The 16,829-nt window shown below is 35.6% G+C and overlaps 4 protein-coding genes across 4 annotated transcripts; 1 reads left to right on the top strand and 3 right to left on the bottom strand.

The window, feature by feature from the left end:
- Window positions 1-1,348: 1,348 nt before the first annotated feature.
- LOC9306686 (putative E3 ubiquitin-protein ligase SINA-like 9) lies at window positions 1,349-2,460 on the top strand. The gene is made up of 2 exons (XM_002868531.2): window positions 1,349-1,657; window positions 1,869-2,460. The coding sequence occupies exons 1-2, from the start codon at window positions 1,511-1,513 to the stop codon at window positions 2,160-2,162; spliced, it is 441 nt and encodes a 146-aa protein (XP_002868577.1). The 5' UTR covers window positions 1,349-1,510; the 3' UTR covers window positions 2,163-2,460.
- LOC9304650 (probable GABA transporter 2) lies at window positions 2,421-4,760 on the bottom strand. Its single transcript, XM_021019451.1, has 7 exons — window positions 4,470-4,760; window positions 4,165-4,395; window positions 3,823-3,920; window positions 3,546-3,732; window positions 3,330-3,460; window positions 3,010-3,246; window positions 2,421-2,912 (listed from the first exon to the last, which is right to left on the bottom strand). Exons 1-7 carry the CDS (start codon window positions 4,552-4,554, stop codon window positions 2,523-2,525), a joined length of 1,359 nt encoding a protein of 452 aa, XP_020875110.1. The 5' UTR covers window positions 4,555-4,760; the 3' UTR covers window positions 2,421-2,522.
- Window positions 4,761-6,909: 2,149 nt separating this feature from the next.
- On the bottom strand, window positions 6,910-13,423 carry LOC9306687 (paramyosin). The gene is made up of 5 exons (XM_021016918.1): window positions 13,199-13,423; window positions 12,564-12,636; window positions 11,651-11,796; window positions 7,330-11,545; window positions 6,910-7,248 (listed from the first exon to the last, which is right to left on the bottom strand). The coding sequence occupies exons 3-4, from the start codon at window positions 11,724-11,726 to the stop codon at window positions 7,344-7,346; spliced, it is 4,278 nt and encodes a 1,425-aa protein (XP_020872577.1). The 5' UTR covers window positions 11,727-11,796; window positions 12,564-12,636; window positions 13,199-13,423; the 3' UTR covers window positions 6,910-7,248; window positions 7,330-7,343.
- Window positions 13,424-14,258: 835 nt separating this feature from the next.
- LOC110226158 (golgin subfamily A member 6-like protein 22) lies at window positions 14,259-16,736 on the bottom strand. Its single transcript, XM_021016828.1, has 4 exons — window positions 16,651-16,736; window positions 16,093-16,191; window positions 15,167-15,998; window positions 14,259-15,099 (listed from the first exon to the last, which is right to left on the bottom strand). The coding sequence occupies exons 2-4, from the start codon at window positions 16,109-16,111 to the stop codon at window positions 14,328-14,330; spliced, it is 1,623 nt and encodes a 540-aa protein (XP_020872487.1). The 5' UTR covers window positions 16,112-16,191; window positions 16,651-16,736; the 3' UTR covers window positions 14,259-14,327.
- Between the last annotated feature and the right edge of the window lie 93 nt (window positions 16,737-16,829).

Below are 16,829 nucleotides of genomic sequence, written 5' to 3' on the forward strand. Positions count from 1 at the left end.
CAATGAATTCTTAAGAAAATCTTAAGATGATCTTAACAATTAATTGATTAAAATTAATTCCCAAATGCATTAAATCTAAGATGGGTTCCTTAGCTAAGGAACAAAAAAAAAAGTTAAGAACCAAAATTTTTAAATTTAATACTAAAAAATTATTAAGAACCAAAATTAAGAGAACATTGATAATGGTGCTCTAACAGAGCTAAACCGATATTTTATCAATGTATATAACTAGACAGATTTGAATGAAACTATACAGATTATGGTAGAATTAGCGACCAAGTTCATAAATAGCCAAGATAATCCAACCCAATAGTTCACATGAACTGATCAAGGCACAAACGCAAACAAAATCCTATGTCATAATCCAAGATAAATAATTCTAAAAGAGATTTAAATGGCTTTAGCTCTTATTTTTTCTTCAATGCAAATTATGAAATACAAAGGAGGTAAAAACTATTTTATAGTTGACCGGTGTATCTGAATTCCAGATCATGCACGACAGTACAATAACCGGTTTGAAATTCAAATTGACCGGTGTAACCCGAACCAATCATCTACAAATACTGAAAAATCCCACTGTGAGAGGGTATTACACCAATCCGGACTGAACCCATTAATCTGTTATGCCCAAAGGAACTCTGCTTTTTTTTTTGGTCGGAAAAGGGAAACAATGTCTCCCGTATTATTAAAAACATAAAGAAAAAATTACAATCGTACCCGACGTGGGAACGCAGTCCCACCGGTATCCTCTAACAAAACAACACCAACCGAATCCGGAGGAGAGTCTAAAGCATGAAAACCTAAAGGTAGAGAAAACGCATAGTTCGCTAACTTATCCGCAAGGCGGTCAGCTAATCTATTAAAACGCATAGTTCGCTAACTTATCTGCTTTTGTATATAATCTACCTTTTTATAATATTTAAATAGAAAATCCTTTAACAAAAGAAAATATTAATCAAGAACAATTGTTGTAAGTGTACAACGTGGCAAAAAATGTAAGAACGTAAAATGACGTGTGTGACTAACTTGTATAGTCCCATCAAACTCTTCGAATTCCGTCCAAGCTAGTCATTATGTTTGCTTGCACCTTTTACTTTAAACTCTCTTTGGAAATAGGAGCCTAAGACCATCTACAATGTATTTCCCTATTTTTAGCTCTATTTTTATAATAGAGATAAGTTTTCTCTATTTTTACTTCAATGTGTTTCTCTATTTTTTCCTCTAAAAAGTTTAACTTTATTTATAGAGAAAAAAATAGAGATTCTCTATTCTCACCTCTATATATAGAGAAAAAAATAGAGATCGCTATTTTAGAGGTGAGAATAGAGGTGAGAATAGAGGTGGGTTGGAGCAAATTTGCCTCTAAAATAGAGTTTAGAAGCAAATATAGAGGTGGGTTGAAGATGCTCTAAAAGAGAAGAAGGCAAAAGGGATTTTAGGGTTAAACTCATCTCTCCTATTTAGGACTAATCAACTCGTTTCAATTTCATTTTGTGTTAAGCTTCTCGATATGGCGAGTACCTCAAGCTTTGTAAATGGTTCTTCTAGCCACATTCACTTGCAACGAACAGACGATAGAAAATGCTCTGGGAGGCTGGATTTGTATGTACTCGATTGTCCTGTTTGCTGCGAGCCACTCACTATTCATACCTTCCAGGTTACGTTTCGAATATTACATTTGTTTTTCATAAATTGTAGTCACTTAGATGTGAACTTAAGAGTTAAAGCGAAGAATTTATTAAGTTGGGTTTGTTTCATATTCTTGTTCTTGTGATGCTTATTTGATGTAAAGTCATGTGGAAATGGCTTTGTTATGTTTTCTCGAATCTTGTTGTAATTGTTATTTCATTGGTTTTTGCTTATTTCAGTGTGATAATGGGCACTTGGCTTGCTCTTCTTGCTGTCCCAAACTGAGTAATAAGTGCCCTGCATGTTCTTTGCCTATTGGAAACAATCGATGTGTAGCAATGGAGAGGGTTCATGAAAAAGAATGCACTTTCACTCAATGCTCATGCCCTGCATTGGACTGTGATTACACTGGCTCATACACGGATCTCTACAAACATTTTACTCAACCTATCCACAAGATTATTTACTGGTCTGGTGGCTTCACTTGTGGCAAACCCTTTGATGTTCCTACACTGTCGATGGGAACTCTATAACTCACAAATCGACAGTGAAGCGATTTCTTGAATTGAGCTTCCAAAGACCTGAAGAGAGTTACATGTTGATCCCTCACAGTTTATTGAGTGGTGACGGTTGGAGATGAAACTTTGCATCAAGAAGTTGAATCAAGAGTAAGAATGTTGGGGTGATGTAGAACAAGGTCCTATGGAAACTCTCTCTCTCTCTCCATCTCTGCCTGTTAGATTTTACTTGCATCTTTGATTGTAACTAGTTTGGTTTTGCATTTTGTGTGATAATGGACATGTGGTGAAATCGACTCAAAAAATTCATGTACAAGTGTAAAAAAAACCCACAAAACAAGTGTTGTCTATGTTTTACCATACTATCATAACCATCTAATCAACAACTTCACTGCTAAACAACTTGAACTTATTAGCATCAAGAACAAGTTTCCTAATGGAGGAGAAAGCTCCCATGAGTCCCGTACAAGTGAACACAACCATTATCGTCATGTTTATCCAATACGTGAAGCTCCGTTTCGTTGGCTTATAGGTCATGTTGTATAGAAGCATTGGCAGCACGAAATCGAGTGGGATAAACCCAAACGCTCCTACCACAGCGTTTATATCACCAAAGAACGGTAGCATAGCTGCCATGAACCCGCAAAACGCCATATATAGCGTTCTTAGTATCAATCGCGGTACAAGGTTACGTCTTGAGAATATCCCTTTTGTTGTATCCGCTGATTTCTTCTCCATTATCTCATATGCAACTTGAGAATACACCTAACCAGTTAACAAAAAAAAAGAAACATATTTAAACGTTTAGTCACTCGTCTCACAGCCAAGTAACATCCAATACGATCACACTAGTTAAACTTACGAGGCCAATGGCGAAAAGCTGAAGAAGGACAAAGATGACCGCTAAGCCAATCACCACGATAGGAGCCAAAGTCGGTCCTTCATCAGGCATTAAGTTCTTGAGAATATTAGAGCTCGAATTGTTACCAAAAACCCAATATCCCGAAATTGCAGCCGAGTAAAACGTGAAGAAGATCACACTATAACACAACAATAGTCCTTTCAACATCTTCCCTGTGGCTGGTGGAGCAAGAGTTGCCTGCATATACATAATTATCACATAAAAATCTCAAGCACAAACCATACAATGTTTGAACTGAATAACTTGCTGACATTTCTCACCTGTATTTCGGGTAGGATTCCATTTCCGAAAATAGCAGCTATGATCGAAATCGATGTGAAGGCACTAAAAACTTTCCCTGAATCCGAATGCTCCAAAGAATAGTCGCGTTTAGGAGCGTTTTTAGACAAACCTGTAGAACCAAAACAGAGCAATTAGTCTCCATTTTCAAACATTAGTAGTTTGTTGTTTCTTCGCTAACGTAATAATCATTATACCTAGGTTAATACAAGCCCCAACGACGAGGAAAGTATATCCTAAGCTGAGAATCAGAGACGCAAAGTTAATGTGTCTAAGAGAGTGAAAACTTGGGAGCTGTGAGAGAACCATCATCACAGCAGTCACCATAGCAATGAACTCGTAAAGCTTCAACGTTCCTTGCGGGTAAAGACTCGAGTACATTATCTGTGTAGTAACACAAAACAGAGGATGATCCTTACAGTTCTTATAGTACCTTGTTTAGCAAGTAATTAAAATAATTAGGTTTCTTCTTACATCAAGACATTGACCTGCAAGTAGAATAGCGCCAATACCAATTCCAGTGTTGATAGCTGTTTGAATAAAGATCACTACATAAAACATCCATCCAGATCCTGCACCACATCACAATAACCGACTCAAAATTCAAAATTGACCGGTTTAATCTAAACACATCATAAACCGAAATACAGAGACCTAACCTAACTAACCAAAAACCGGTTACAGAGACACGTGTGATGGATGGCGAATCTAACAAGAAGTCAAAGTATCCAATATTGAAACTCGATCCAACCTTTACGGATTTATCCAAAAAAAGCAAAAAAAACAAATAAATAAAGAAGAGATTTCGAATGATACCAAGAACATCGGCGGCGAGTTCCCGGAAACGGATGTGACGGCGGCCGGATTTTTCACAGTGATCAAGAACCTTAGACATGAGGTAATAAGCGTAGAAAGTAACGAGTCCCATCGTCGTTAAACAAACAAACCCTAACCACCATCCTAATCCTCTGAACGCATACGGTAATGTCAATATCGTCGGACCAACAATCGCCGTCGTTAGATGAAATCCGGCGTGCCACCACTCGCCTGAGAATTAATCTCAAATCAGTTAAAAATTCCAAAATCGGAGATTGAATTTAAAATCAGAGAAGTTTTTTTACCTTTTGATTGGAGGACGAAGAGAGCTCCGGCGTCGGAATCGAGTCGGGTAACAGAAAACGGGTCGGGTCTTGGAGGATCCGTCATTGATGATTTAGTGTGAAAGAGAAGAAGATTCTGCAAGTGAATGATTTATATATGGAATGATGATGAATGATGATGATGGAGAGCACGGTGGAGAGGTGGGCGCATGATAGCTGGTGATAGTTAATGTTTGCTAAAATGTTAAATTCCGTTGCTTCTTTAAAGAAACAACAACCTGTCCTAGTGGCTTAGTGGGAAAAGGAGACATATTTTGCATTTTCCTCTTTATTCGGGTGTGATAAAATTTTGCTTTTTTTCAGATTCCTTTCATTAAAATTAAAAAATTAGTTTTATGCTCATACATTTCCACTTGTACTTTACTTGTGGCTTCTATGCATGTTACAGATTTTTTTTTTTGTTGATAAAAATAGAAATATTGAATTGACAAAACAAGATTTTGAAATTACTTTTTCATAGTTTTATGTAGAGTTTTTTTTTTTTCATTAATGTATTGTTTATAAATAAGAAAACAAATTTGAAGAGTGTTTTTTTTTTTTTTTTGGAATAATCCAATATGATTTATATGAATATATATCACAATAATTTTAGAATGTATCTTGAAGAATTAATCATATATTAATGTACTTGGAAATTATAACATGTTATATTGTAGACACATGATTATATCTTTATATAGTTTTTAATAAATGTTGATGTATCAGTGTATCACTAATTTTCTAAGAGAGATTAGAGTATTTCCATAAACACATAAAAGTAGATAGAGTTTCTATTTAAAAGTTAATAATAAGAGAATTAAGATATTGCCAAGTTGTACTTAATTTTCAATTAACTTCGATTTAGGAAATATCAACTAGTTATGGAATTTTTTTCAAATATTGATTGATCTAACATCACCAATCCGGCTGGCCGGCTTATATCTATACTAGTATAATCGCAGCACTTTTTGTGACGGGTGGGTAAAAAAGCTTTCGGATATATCGGATATCCGACCCATTTTAAAAATTCCTTCACAAAAAATTTGTTGGGTCGGGTTATATTTAACCCAACTCATACACCGAATATTCCATATTTAATAATTTAGATTTTTAGAAGATTTGATTAAGATTTATAATTATGATTCTCCTATCATCTTTGTTTGATTTGTTTTTAACTGTTTTGAATCATCATATAATACATAAAGTAAAAAAAAAATCAATTTTTTTTCTGCATATACTGTGATTCGAAATTTTAAAAACGGACATATATTATCCAATTGACGAAAATGTGTGTTCAACGTTCTACATCGATTAAAATATTTAGACAATGATTCAGAATCATATCATAAATAAGAACATTAATAAAATAAATGAGTTTTTTGGCGGGATGGGTTTGGCGGGACGGGTTTTTGAATCAACAATAATAAAAAGATTAAAATATCATTAATCCGCCGCTTCAATGCGGATTTAATCCTTTTTTTTTAATACAAATCACAGGACGGGTTAAGAAATTACGGAACGGGTTATATTTCGGAAATGATTTATATGGCGGACGAATTTGAATCAATATTTATATACCGCTTTAATACGGGTTAAATCCTCAGTTTATTAATAATTATCTCGTGGACTCGTGGTATACCGTTACTTAATAACAGTTGTAAACTATAATATAAATAAATATGTTATAAGGAGATACAATTTACAAAATATTTTTATACTAACTTTAAAATTAAATCATCCCGCGGTGTACCGCGGGTTAAAATCTAGTATTTTTTATAAAAATAGAAATATTGAATTGGCAAAACAAGATTTTGAAATTATTTTTTCATAGTTTTGTGTAGAGTTTGTTCTGTAATGTATTGTTTTTAAATAAGAAAACAAATTTTGAGAGTGTTTTTTTTTTGGAATAATCCAATATGATTTATATGAATATATTAAAGTACTTGGAAATTATAACATGTTATATTGTAGACACATGATTATCTCCTTTCAAATTTTAAATATATCTTTATAGTTTTTAATAAATGTTGATGTTATATCACTAATTTCTAAGAGAGATTAGAGTAAAAGTAGATAGAGCTTCTATTTAAAAGTTAATAATAAGAGAATTAAGATATTCCCAAGTTGTACTTAATTTTCAATTTTACTTCGATTTAGGAAATATCAACTAGTTATAGATTTTTTTTCAAATATTGATTGATCTAACATCACCAATCCGGCTGGCTGACTTTTTCTGTTTTGTTTATCATTCACATGTTTGACTTTTTTGGTATGAAAAACAGTAGTAAACAAAAGAGAAAGCGATTGCTATTCAAAGAATTAAACATTTAAAATTAGTTCACATTAGAAATTTAAGGCGAGATGTAAAAAAAAAAACAATTAAAATAAGTGATGAATGAGAGAACCAAACTCTTTAGTGATATGTATAACTTTTTGTTATGAAAGAGCAAAGATGATACTATAACAAATAGTCAAATACCAACCAAGTAAAAACACTATACCAACAGCAACATTTAATCGTTCTATACAATCCCACCCACAAAAAAACAAAAATATCAAATCCATTTGTGTGAGCCACTTTATTCCTTCCCATAAAAACCACCACCAACTTTGCCCACAATAAACCAAAATTGACTTTAAAAACAACAAAAGTTACACAAACATATTAAAATGCAACAAAATAATCGAACACAAGTACACCAAAAGTACCCAACCAAAAATTACCTCTCCACCAGCTTCTTGATAGACCAGAGTCCAAGACCTAATAATAAACACATATTATTTCATTGTTTAAATTCATGTGAGGTGATGAAACTAGGCTTGGGAAAGATAAACAACGTACCGTGGCTTGAGTCCTTAAGCTCGCTGTGACACTCTTCTTTGGCCTCGAGCCACAACGGTCTTAGACAAAACCTCCTCAAGATATTCACAACGACTTCTATGGTGATCGATCCAAACACATAATTGCCTTATCGCTTCTCTTTTCTCTTCTCCAAGTCCCATCAAAGTCTCTTTCATCATCTCCTTCTCTTTTTCATCCTCTCTTACTTTTCCTCCAAGCTTTTTTATTTCTTCATCTTTCTTCTCTATCTCTTTCTTCATCTTCTCCTTCTCGTGATTTCTCTCTATCACCCAATTCGTCGCTGTCCACAGTATTTTCGATGCCTCCATTACAGTTTTCTCGTATCTCCCCTGTTTCTCCTTGAGTTTTTCCGACATGGATTCAAACCCGTTTACTGTTATGTTCACTTTATCTGCTATCTCTTTGATCATACCTCGATATGTCTCGTGTGTGACGGTGAGATTCTTCTCAAGCAATGCTTGCTCCTCTAAGTGCTTAGCCTCTTCTTTTCTGAAAGCTTCTTCTTTCTCTGTTAGTACCTGTTCGGTTACTCTCAGTTTCTGGTTCGATAAGCGTAGCTTAACCTCGATGTTACTGATCTTCTCCATGAGAGTTTCGATCTCGTCTCCTTTCATTTCCAGCTCGTTACGTAAACTCTCCATCGTCTCTTCATGAACCCCAATTGCAGAATCTCTGGATGTCACTTCTTTAGTTCTCTCCTCCAACAATCTTTGAGCTTCTTTGTAATCATCTGTTAGCTTATTTAGTGTTGTTTCACTTTCTTTGAACAGTTCGTTAATCTGATTGTGTTCCTCTTTCAGCGTATTGTAAGCAGCTTCTTGCTCTACCAATGCTTTCTGGACATTGGTGACCTGATTCGACAATTCTGATTTCTCTTGCTTCTCACTCTCAAGCTCAGCTTCGGTTTGGCTCTTCTGCACATGTAGAGAATCAAGCTCATGCTTCAGATTGTTGATCTGTTCTGTTAAGGCCATTATTTCAGAAGACGCTTCGTTGATCTTATCGCGCATTTGAACGTTCTCTTCTGTCTTAGTTCTCAGCTCCTCTTCAAGCTGACTTCTCTGTTTCTGTAGAGTCTCTAACTCAAGTTCAAGACCCTTAATCTTCTCAGATAAAACATTTCTTTCTTCTAGAATACTCTCGTGATCTTTAACCTTGTTTATGATCTCCTCTTTTAGATTTGTAATCTGACTCAAATATTCAGAGATCTCCTCGGACTTCTTTTCAAGTTGGATCTCAAGTTCTGCTCTCTGGCTATCAAGTGAGGCCACTTGCTGTCTCAAACCATTGATCTCATCATCCAAACTCTTAATCTGCACTGAGGCTTCTTCGCTTTTGCACACCATTTGTTTCTCCAACTCTTCCTTTTGAACAGACATTGAATCAAGTTCTGCTCGTAGGCCATCGATCTCAGCTGTCAAACTTTCAATTGAGGACGATGATTGCTTCTCGTTATCCTCAAGTTTTTGAGTTAAAGCTGAGAGTTCAGTTCCTCTCTCGTCCATTGTCTTCTCAAGTTCTGAGATTCTAGCAACCATTTCTCTGTTTTGCGCTTCCAATTGCTCAACTACGGTGGTCTTGCTTGCAATCTCTGTCTCAAGATCTGTTATACGGGCACGAAGTGACTCTAGTTCCAGCTCCAGTGTCGCTACTGTTGCTTCTAGTTCTTTTATTTGCACCTGTGATTTGCTGTCCTTCTCTGTAAGAAGTAAAAGTTCGCCTTCTTTCTCAGCGAGCTGCTCTTTCAGTTTGCTCGAATCAGCTGTGAGTTCCTGTACCATGATCTGTGCCCGTTCAAGCTCGTCTGAAGTTTCTGAGATTTTTGTGGACATAGTTTTGCTTTCTTCTTCTGCAGCCTTCAGACTTTCGCTCAATTCCGAAACCCTGTGTTCAGATGATTCCAGTTGCACTTCTAAATCTCTTAGCTGAGTGGATGATTCTCTCTGATGAGTCTCATGGATATCCCTCAAACTGAAAAGTTCATTGTCTTTCTCAGTGTGGCTCCCTTTTAATTGTTCAGACTCAGACTTGAGTTCTTGTATGGTGCTCTCCGCCCGCTTGATCTCAATCGACATTTCTGAATTTCGCTGAGATAACACTTTCTTCTCTTCCTCTGAACTGTTCAGGCTCTGGTTCAATTCTTCGACCTGTTTCTCTGTTAATTCCACCCGTGCTTCTAATTCTTTCACCTGACTTGAGGAATCTCTCTTATGGGCCTCATGTACCTCCACCAAACTAGAAAGCTCACTTTCTTTTTGTATGTGTGTATCTTTAGACTCTGCCAATTCAGTCATAAGTTCGTGTACCTTGCTTTGGGCCTGTTTGAGCTCATCCGTAATTTCCAAAATCTCTGAGGACATGGACTTCTTTTCTTCCTCTGCAGCATTCAGACTCGCACTCAAATCTACGACCCGTTGTTCTGATAATGTCAGTTGAGTTTCTAATTCACTCAAACGAGTGGATGATTCTCTTTGATGAGTCTCGTGAATATCCCTCAAACCAGTAAGTTCCCTCTCTTTCTCACCGTGGCTCTCTTTCAACTGTTCAGACTCAGACAGGTGTTCTTCTATGGTTTTTTGTGCCTCTTGAATCTCATTAGAGATTTCTGAGATTCTCTGAGATAACAGTTTTTTCTCTTCCTCTGCATTCTCCAGACTCTGCTTCATATCTGCAACCTGTTGATCTGCTGATTTCACCATTGCAACTAATTCTTCCACTCGACTTGTTGAATCTCTCTGATATGCCTCGTGTACCTCCACCAAACTAGAAAGCTCACTCTCTTTCTCTTTGTGACGGTCTTTCAACTCTCCTAATTCATCCCTGAGTTCTTGTATCGTGTTCTGCGCTTGTTCAAGCTTGTCCATAGTTTCCAAATTTTTCGAGGAGATAGCTTTGTTTTCTTTCTCTGCATCCTTCAGACCCACACTCAACTCTGAGATCCGCTGTTCTAAGGATTCCAGTTGAGCTTCTAATTCACTCACGCGAGAGGATGATTCTCTTTGATGAGTCTCGTGGATGTCCCTCAAGCTGAAAAGATCTCTCTCCTTTACACTATGGCTCTCTTTCAACTGTCCAGACTCAGATATGAGTTCTTGTATGGTGTTTTGTGCCTCTTTAATCTCGTTAGAGAGTTCTGCTATTTTCTGAGATAGCAGTTTTTTCTCTTCCTCTGCATTGTTCAGGCTTTGGTTCAACTCTGCAACTAATTTCTTTGATGCTTCCACTTGCTCTTCTAATTCTTTCACATGACTCGATGAATCTCTCTCATGGGTATTATGTAACTCCACCAAACTAGAATGCTCACTCTCTTTTTCCTTGTACTTTTCTTTCATCTCTCCCAATTCGGAAATTAGTTTTTGTATGGTTTTCTGTGCCTGTTGGATCTCATCTGAAATCTCGGAAACTTTCAAGGATAGAGATTTATTCTCTTCCTCAGCACTATTCATACCGGTGGTCAGCTCTGAAACTCGCTGCTCTGATGCTTCTAGCTGCTGCTTGAAATTAGTAGCTTCATCTTTGAGCTGATCACTCGTTGTTTTCCAATCTTCTGCAACTTTTTCAGCTTCTTGAAATCTCTTGATACCATTGTCTCTCTCAGTTTGCAGTTCATCTCTCTCTTTTTTGATATCTTCAAACTTCTGGTTCAGATCAGTTACTGTTTTGCCAGCAACTTCCAGTTTCTGATGCAATTCCCTGTTATCACTCAGTGCTGTTGTCTTTTCGTGCTCTAACTTCTCATTTTCAAGTTTCAACTTATTACCAATCTCTTCTGATTCTTTTAACTTCATCAAAGCTACTTCAAGCTCAGAATCTACTGCTTCTTTTTCCTCAACAGTTGTCGTTAACTTCCCTTTCAGATCAGCAATTTCGAGATTTGCAGCTTCGATTTGTTGCTTCAGGGCATCCGTTACCGACTCTACATCTTTCTCTACTTTTCCATTTCCATTTCTCTTGGTCTTCCTCTTAGAAGAATGGTCAGAATCCGAGTCTGAGCTCGATGAAGAGGAGCTTTCTCCTTTCCCATTGACCTTTTTCCTAATCTCTCCAGTTAGATCATCGTACTGGCGATACAGAGACTGGTACTCGCTGTAGAATTCCTTCACTAAGTCTGCAACCACTTGTCTTTTAGATTCATCCTCACTGACGTCTCCACTCTCAACCAGTCCCAAGATTTTGTTCACCTTTTCATCTATTTCTGCATCAGACGATGACAGTACTTTTCATGTAAGCATCAGACCAAGAACTAAGAATTTCATTTTACATGTGAATCAAAACTTAGTTGCGTAGGTAGGAAAATTACCAGTTTTAGTTCCTTTAAGCATTTCACCTTTCTCAAAGAAAGACTTCAAGGTCTCTCTAAACTTATTCTTTTTCATGTCTTTTTTCTTCAGTTTCTTTGATAACTTCTTCAACCAAATATCATCAAACAAGAAACTCAATCTTCACCTGTGACCAAACACAATTCACAGAGAAACTTATCAGAAGAAACGTTAAGATTAGCAAAACTAACTTGTTCACATTAAATGCCAATATTTAATTAGAAAAGAGGTACCATCCTTTTCACATTTATGTATGTTGGTATATAATAACAACTTTAGTAAACTAATAATAATTTGGCTTTTACAGAATCCAGATCATAGGTTAAGCATCTTGATATTCAACATAAAGAGAATATAATAATAGAAGTAGATCCAGCAATTGTACTATGACAAGGTACGCAGATAATAATAGAATTTGTGGGGCCCGCAAAGAACCACATCATAGATCCACAAAATCCTTGCATCATTCAGTAACTTTCTTACCAAGTGATGATATATTATTTACATCAACAGAAGTTACAAGAACAAATGCAATTTCATTAGAATACAGAACTTGGATTAAAGCTAATAACATTTTAGTGCCGGGTCTAAATTTGGAATCTGATGGTATTGGCTAGACAAAAGATCTCATGTGGAGCCACCTCAGCAAATTTGGAAATGGACCAGAAAGCACATACCTCTAGAACGATAAAAGACAGCTATCATTATTCAACTTTCATACCTCAGGAAAATGTGAGTTGTTTCTTTTTGTTCTTATATGTTAACTACTACCTTTAACAATACAGTTTCAACTAAAACAATCTCGATCCGAATCATCCAATACTTTCTTAAAAAGAAAGTTACTAGTAAAACTGTAAATACAAGGAAATGAGTAGAGTATCTAGTTTCACTTACCTTTTATCTCTCGAATTTCCTTTAAAGCTCCACAGATGATCCAGAATCGATTGTTATGGTTTTTGGTTTTTCCCTGTATCGAAACCAAGAGTTCTAGTTAGCATTTTGATGGTTCACAGCAGTTGATGGAAGGTTAAATCACAAATTCTACTAACATGAGAAACTAAAGATGAGTTGATAGTAAAATCTAAGGATATTAGTTACAGTGAAATTCATAATGAGAGGAACAACAGAAGCAAAACTGATCACAAAATGAGTGCCACACAAAACAAAAACACAATCGCCAAAAACCTAGAAGACGAACAAAAACACAATTCACCTTATAAATCAAATCACTACTTTAAGAACCAAATCAACGATGATAATCCAATTGATTTAACTATAATCAAAACCTCAACGAGACTAAAATGAACTGGAGAACAAGAAACTCATAATCTTCCCAGTAAAAAGCATCATCGACTAACAACAACAAAGAAAAAACTATCTGACGTTCTAATTTATGATCTAAATCCAACACTAAGCAACGAAAGCGTAAACTAAAGCTGATCGAAGAACCAAAGCTTCTTCAAATCAATAATCCAACTCGTGCGGAGAAATCGAAGATACTAAAATCATTTCGTATCCTAGAATTTTACCTGGATACGTAAGTTCCGGAGATTTGAAAAAAAAATCCAGAAAAAGAAGAAGAAGCAGAGATTAGAAGCAACTCTCTCGCTCTTCTCTCTGATGTGTGTGTGATGATAAGATTACGAAATTGAAATCGAAGCGAAAGAGAGATTGAAGAAGAAGAAGAAGCAAGAAAAAAAAGGTGATTTGGTTTTTGGAGTTATTTGAGAGGAGAGAACAGTTATGAAAGCTCACCTTTTGTGTTTGAGGGAGAGAGACGACGACTGGAGGAATCTTTTGGAACTTCGTACTCCCACAAACACCCTTCTCTTTTTCAGATTATTACGCTTCTGCCATCAAACGCTATTTATTTTCTCAAAATATCATTTGACTGTAGTTAGTCATGTTAAAGATTATTACGTTTTTAACACCGATATACTGAATTTGTTTTGATTTTTGTTTAGCATGTCTAATGCCGTAATTAAATTTAACACATGATTAATGTTTCACCATCATTAAGTGCGTTTCCCGCCTTTTTTTGTGGGTCTTTTGATAAAGAAATATGTCTCTTTTTTTTATATATTTAGGAAAACCAATAAAAAGACTGATTTTACTTACCTAATCCTAATATTGACTACATTATATTCACATTATAAAATGGGACAGATTTTTTTTTCTTTTTTTTTTTTATTAGGAGTAATTTCTATTCCAATTAAATCTCTTTCATTTGCTCCTATTTATTATTTAGTTTTAATACTTTATGATTTGTTCCTATTAATATTTAATAGTATTTTTCATATTATGCTTTTTTATTGTTACAAGATTTTCATTCATATTATGTTTTTTTCTCTGATTCATTAATAATTGAAACCGAATCACGATCCAATGATGTTAAACATTTTAAAATCAACTAACCTAACTTCCAATAAAGGAAGATTAAATAGATGAAGGCCAAACATAACAAACTAATGGAAACTTTCAAAAAGCTTATATGATCTTCAATATTAAGAATAGTTGAAAAAAAAAGTTAAAATATGGTATTTACAAAAAAAAAAAAAAAAAAAAAAATGCAGTTACAAGTTACAACAATGAAAAATAATCAAATCTTGCAACATATATAATATTTACAATATTTACACCAAAAAGGAAGAAGAAAGTTTATGCTTGAAGAGCTACGTGACAAATGGATGTTTTGAGATCATCATATCGACAACGTTGATAATCAACCAAAACACATAGTTGTCTTATGGCTTCTCTCTTCCCTTCTCCTAAACTCAACAACTCATACTCTTTCTCCTTCACAACAATCTCAAGCTTTTTTATTTTCCTCATAGCCTTTGATAGACTCAACTTCTCTGTTCCTTCCTCTCCTAGCTTCGCCTCTAGCTTCGATAGCTTCTCCTTTAGCAGAGATTCTTGTGCTTCTCTACATTCTAGCTTCGCTTCTAGAGTTTCAACTTCATGCTTCATATTGTTGTCTTTCTCTTTCACCCATTTTCTCGCAGAATCGATCTCTTTAGATAATCTCGTTACTCGGCTCACTAATTCCCCGCTTTCTTCCAGCTTCTTTATGGCCATCTCTGGTCCAGCAAGCCCTTGTTCTACCATTTTCTTGATTCTCTTGAAATCTTCTCTGTTTCCTCTGTTATCTTGTTTTTGTGTGTTGTCTCGCGTCTTGATATAGTTGTTCTTGCCCTCTAAGTGTATTTGTTCAGCTACATGGATCCTCCTGTGAAGTATCCGGATATTATCTTCCATTTTCATCCGAAAATCTTCCGCTAACTCTTCCATTTTTCTCTCGAGAAGATTAGTATTCAATTTCGAACCAAATGACCAACGTTTCATCAGCTTCTGATCCTCTGAAAACTTATCAATGACGTCTTTCTGTTCTTTCATAAGCTTCTTCTGATCCTTGATCTCCATTGATAGCCTGCAGTGAATTAAAATCAATGTTAACCATAAATTAGAAAGCTTTTACAAATCTTGTTCTTTCTTACCGTTGAATGATATCTTCTTGTTCCTTAACTTGGTACTCAAGTTTCTTACTCTTGTCTTCAATATTACTCATCTCTGAAATTTTTGTATGCAGCTTCTGATTCTCTTGCCTAAGACAATCAGTCTCAGTAATCTTACTCTTCATCTCCTCATTAAACTCCTTTCTCTTCTTCCGCAAAGTATTAACGCCTGCTTCAAGTTTCTGTACTTTGTTCCACAAGGCTTCCTTTTCTTCAACAATCTTCATCTCAGCCTTAGCCCGTTTTTCCGTTTCTTCCTCTAGACGCTTCAATCGCGTTTGCGTCTCTGAAACTTGATAGGTTTTCTTCTCCAGCTCCAATTCCAACTCCTTTTCCTGGTTACTCAACAATGCAGCTTCAGTTTTCGTCATCAACCCCTTGAGATGTTCTTTGTCCTCGTTTCTCTTACCTTCGATATCTCCAGCCACCTCTATGTTTTGATCGCGTAGAAAATTTGTTTCCTGTTTCAGATTACTCACCTGTCTCATCAAATCTTCATTTCTTAACTCTGTCTCTTGTAGCTTTCTAAGCATCACCGCATAATCCGAGCTCAATGTGTCACTAACATTATCAGCACCGATCTCTATTTTCTCTGAAGAATAGTAATCCAAATCCGAACTAGACCTCGATGAAGTAGCAGTACCCAATTTCCCTTTTCTCCCATTAGTCCCCAAATCATCAAACACATAGTAAAGTAACTGACACTGCTTATGAAGATCTTCAACAATCCCAACAAGCTCCTTCTTTGTAACCTTTGGGATCTTGTTTTTGTTTTGGATAAACTTTAAAAGTATAGACACCTTCTTCTCCACTTCTGCAGATACAACAACATATCTTACATAACAAAAAAAAATTCAAAACATTGCCTCACAAACTGTAACCAATGAACATTAAAAACCAATTCTTACCAGTTTTGGCCTCCTCCATTTGCAATAGATTCGTTTCCTTCGTGACTTATTTGTCTATAACTCTCCCCTTAAGCACAAAAAGAAAACCAACAAAAAGCTCTGAAAAAACACAAAGAAACAAACAACATCGATCAAATCCATTGGTAACTACTTTAACTTAGCATGCAAGCTAACAAAAACAGCATGACCCTAAATGGAATGTCAATAATTTCCTTGTATCACAAGAAAGTTTTCAATAATTAACCCTTTCATTAAGATTAGAGTAGAAAAATTATAAAGACTCAACATATGTAACATTCAGTATGCATGGTCCCAGAGGAAATACATACTAGAGAATTTAGAAATTGGAGAAATAAATGGTAGAAAAATTGAGACCATGTAAACTAAACGAAGGTCATGATCATGACCCTACGCTGAGAATGACCATTAATATAGGAGGAAAAAACAACTGGGTTCCACCATTGATGCAATTCAACCCTAAATTCAATGTTTGGTTCCACAGAGAAATCAATAGTTTTAGATTTTTACCGGCAGAAATCAATAGTTTTAGATTTTTACCGGCAGAAATCAGGATCAAATTTTCTTTCTTCGTGCGGCTGAGAAAGCTGACAAAGAAAGAACGAAAAAGATCTAACTTTTTTTTTTCCAAAATTTTTTTTGAAAAAGAAGATTTTAGCAAAATGGGATCAGAGTCAGATAAAACGAGAGGTTATGTCTTTTTTAGTCTAAATTGTTAT

The sequence above is a fragment of the Arabidopsis lyrata genome (assembly GCF_000004255.2).
Source record: "Arabidopsis lyrata subsp. lyrata unplaced genomic scaffold ARALYscaffold_7, whole genome shotgun sequence".
In the NCBI taxonomy this organism is placed as follows: domain Eukaryota; kingdom Viridiplantae; phylum Streptophyta; class Magnoliopsida; order Brassicales; family Brassicaceae; genus Arabidopsis; species Arabidopsis lyrata.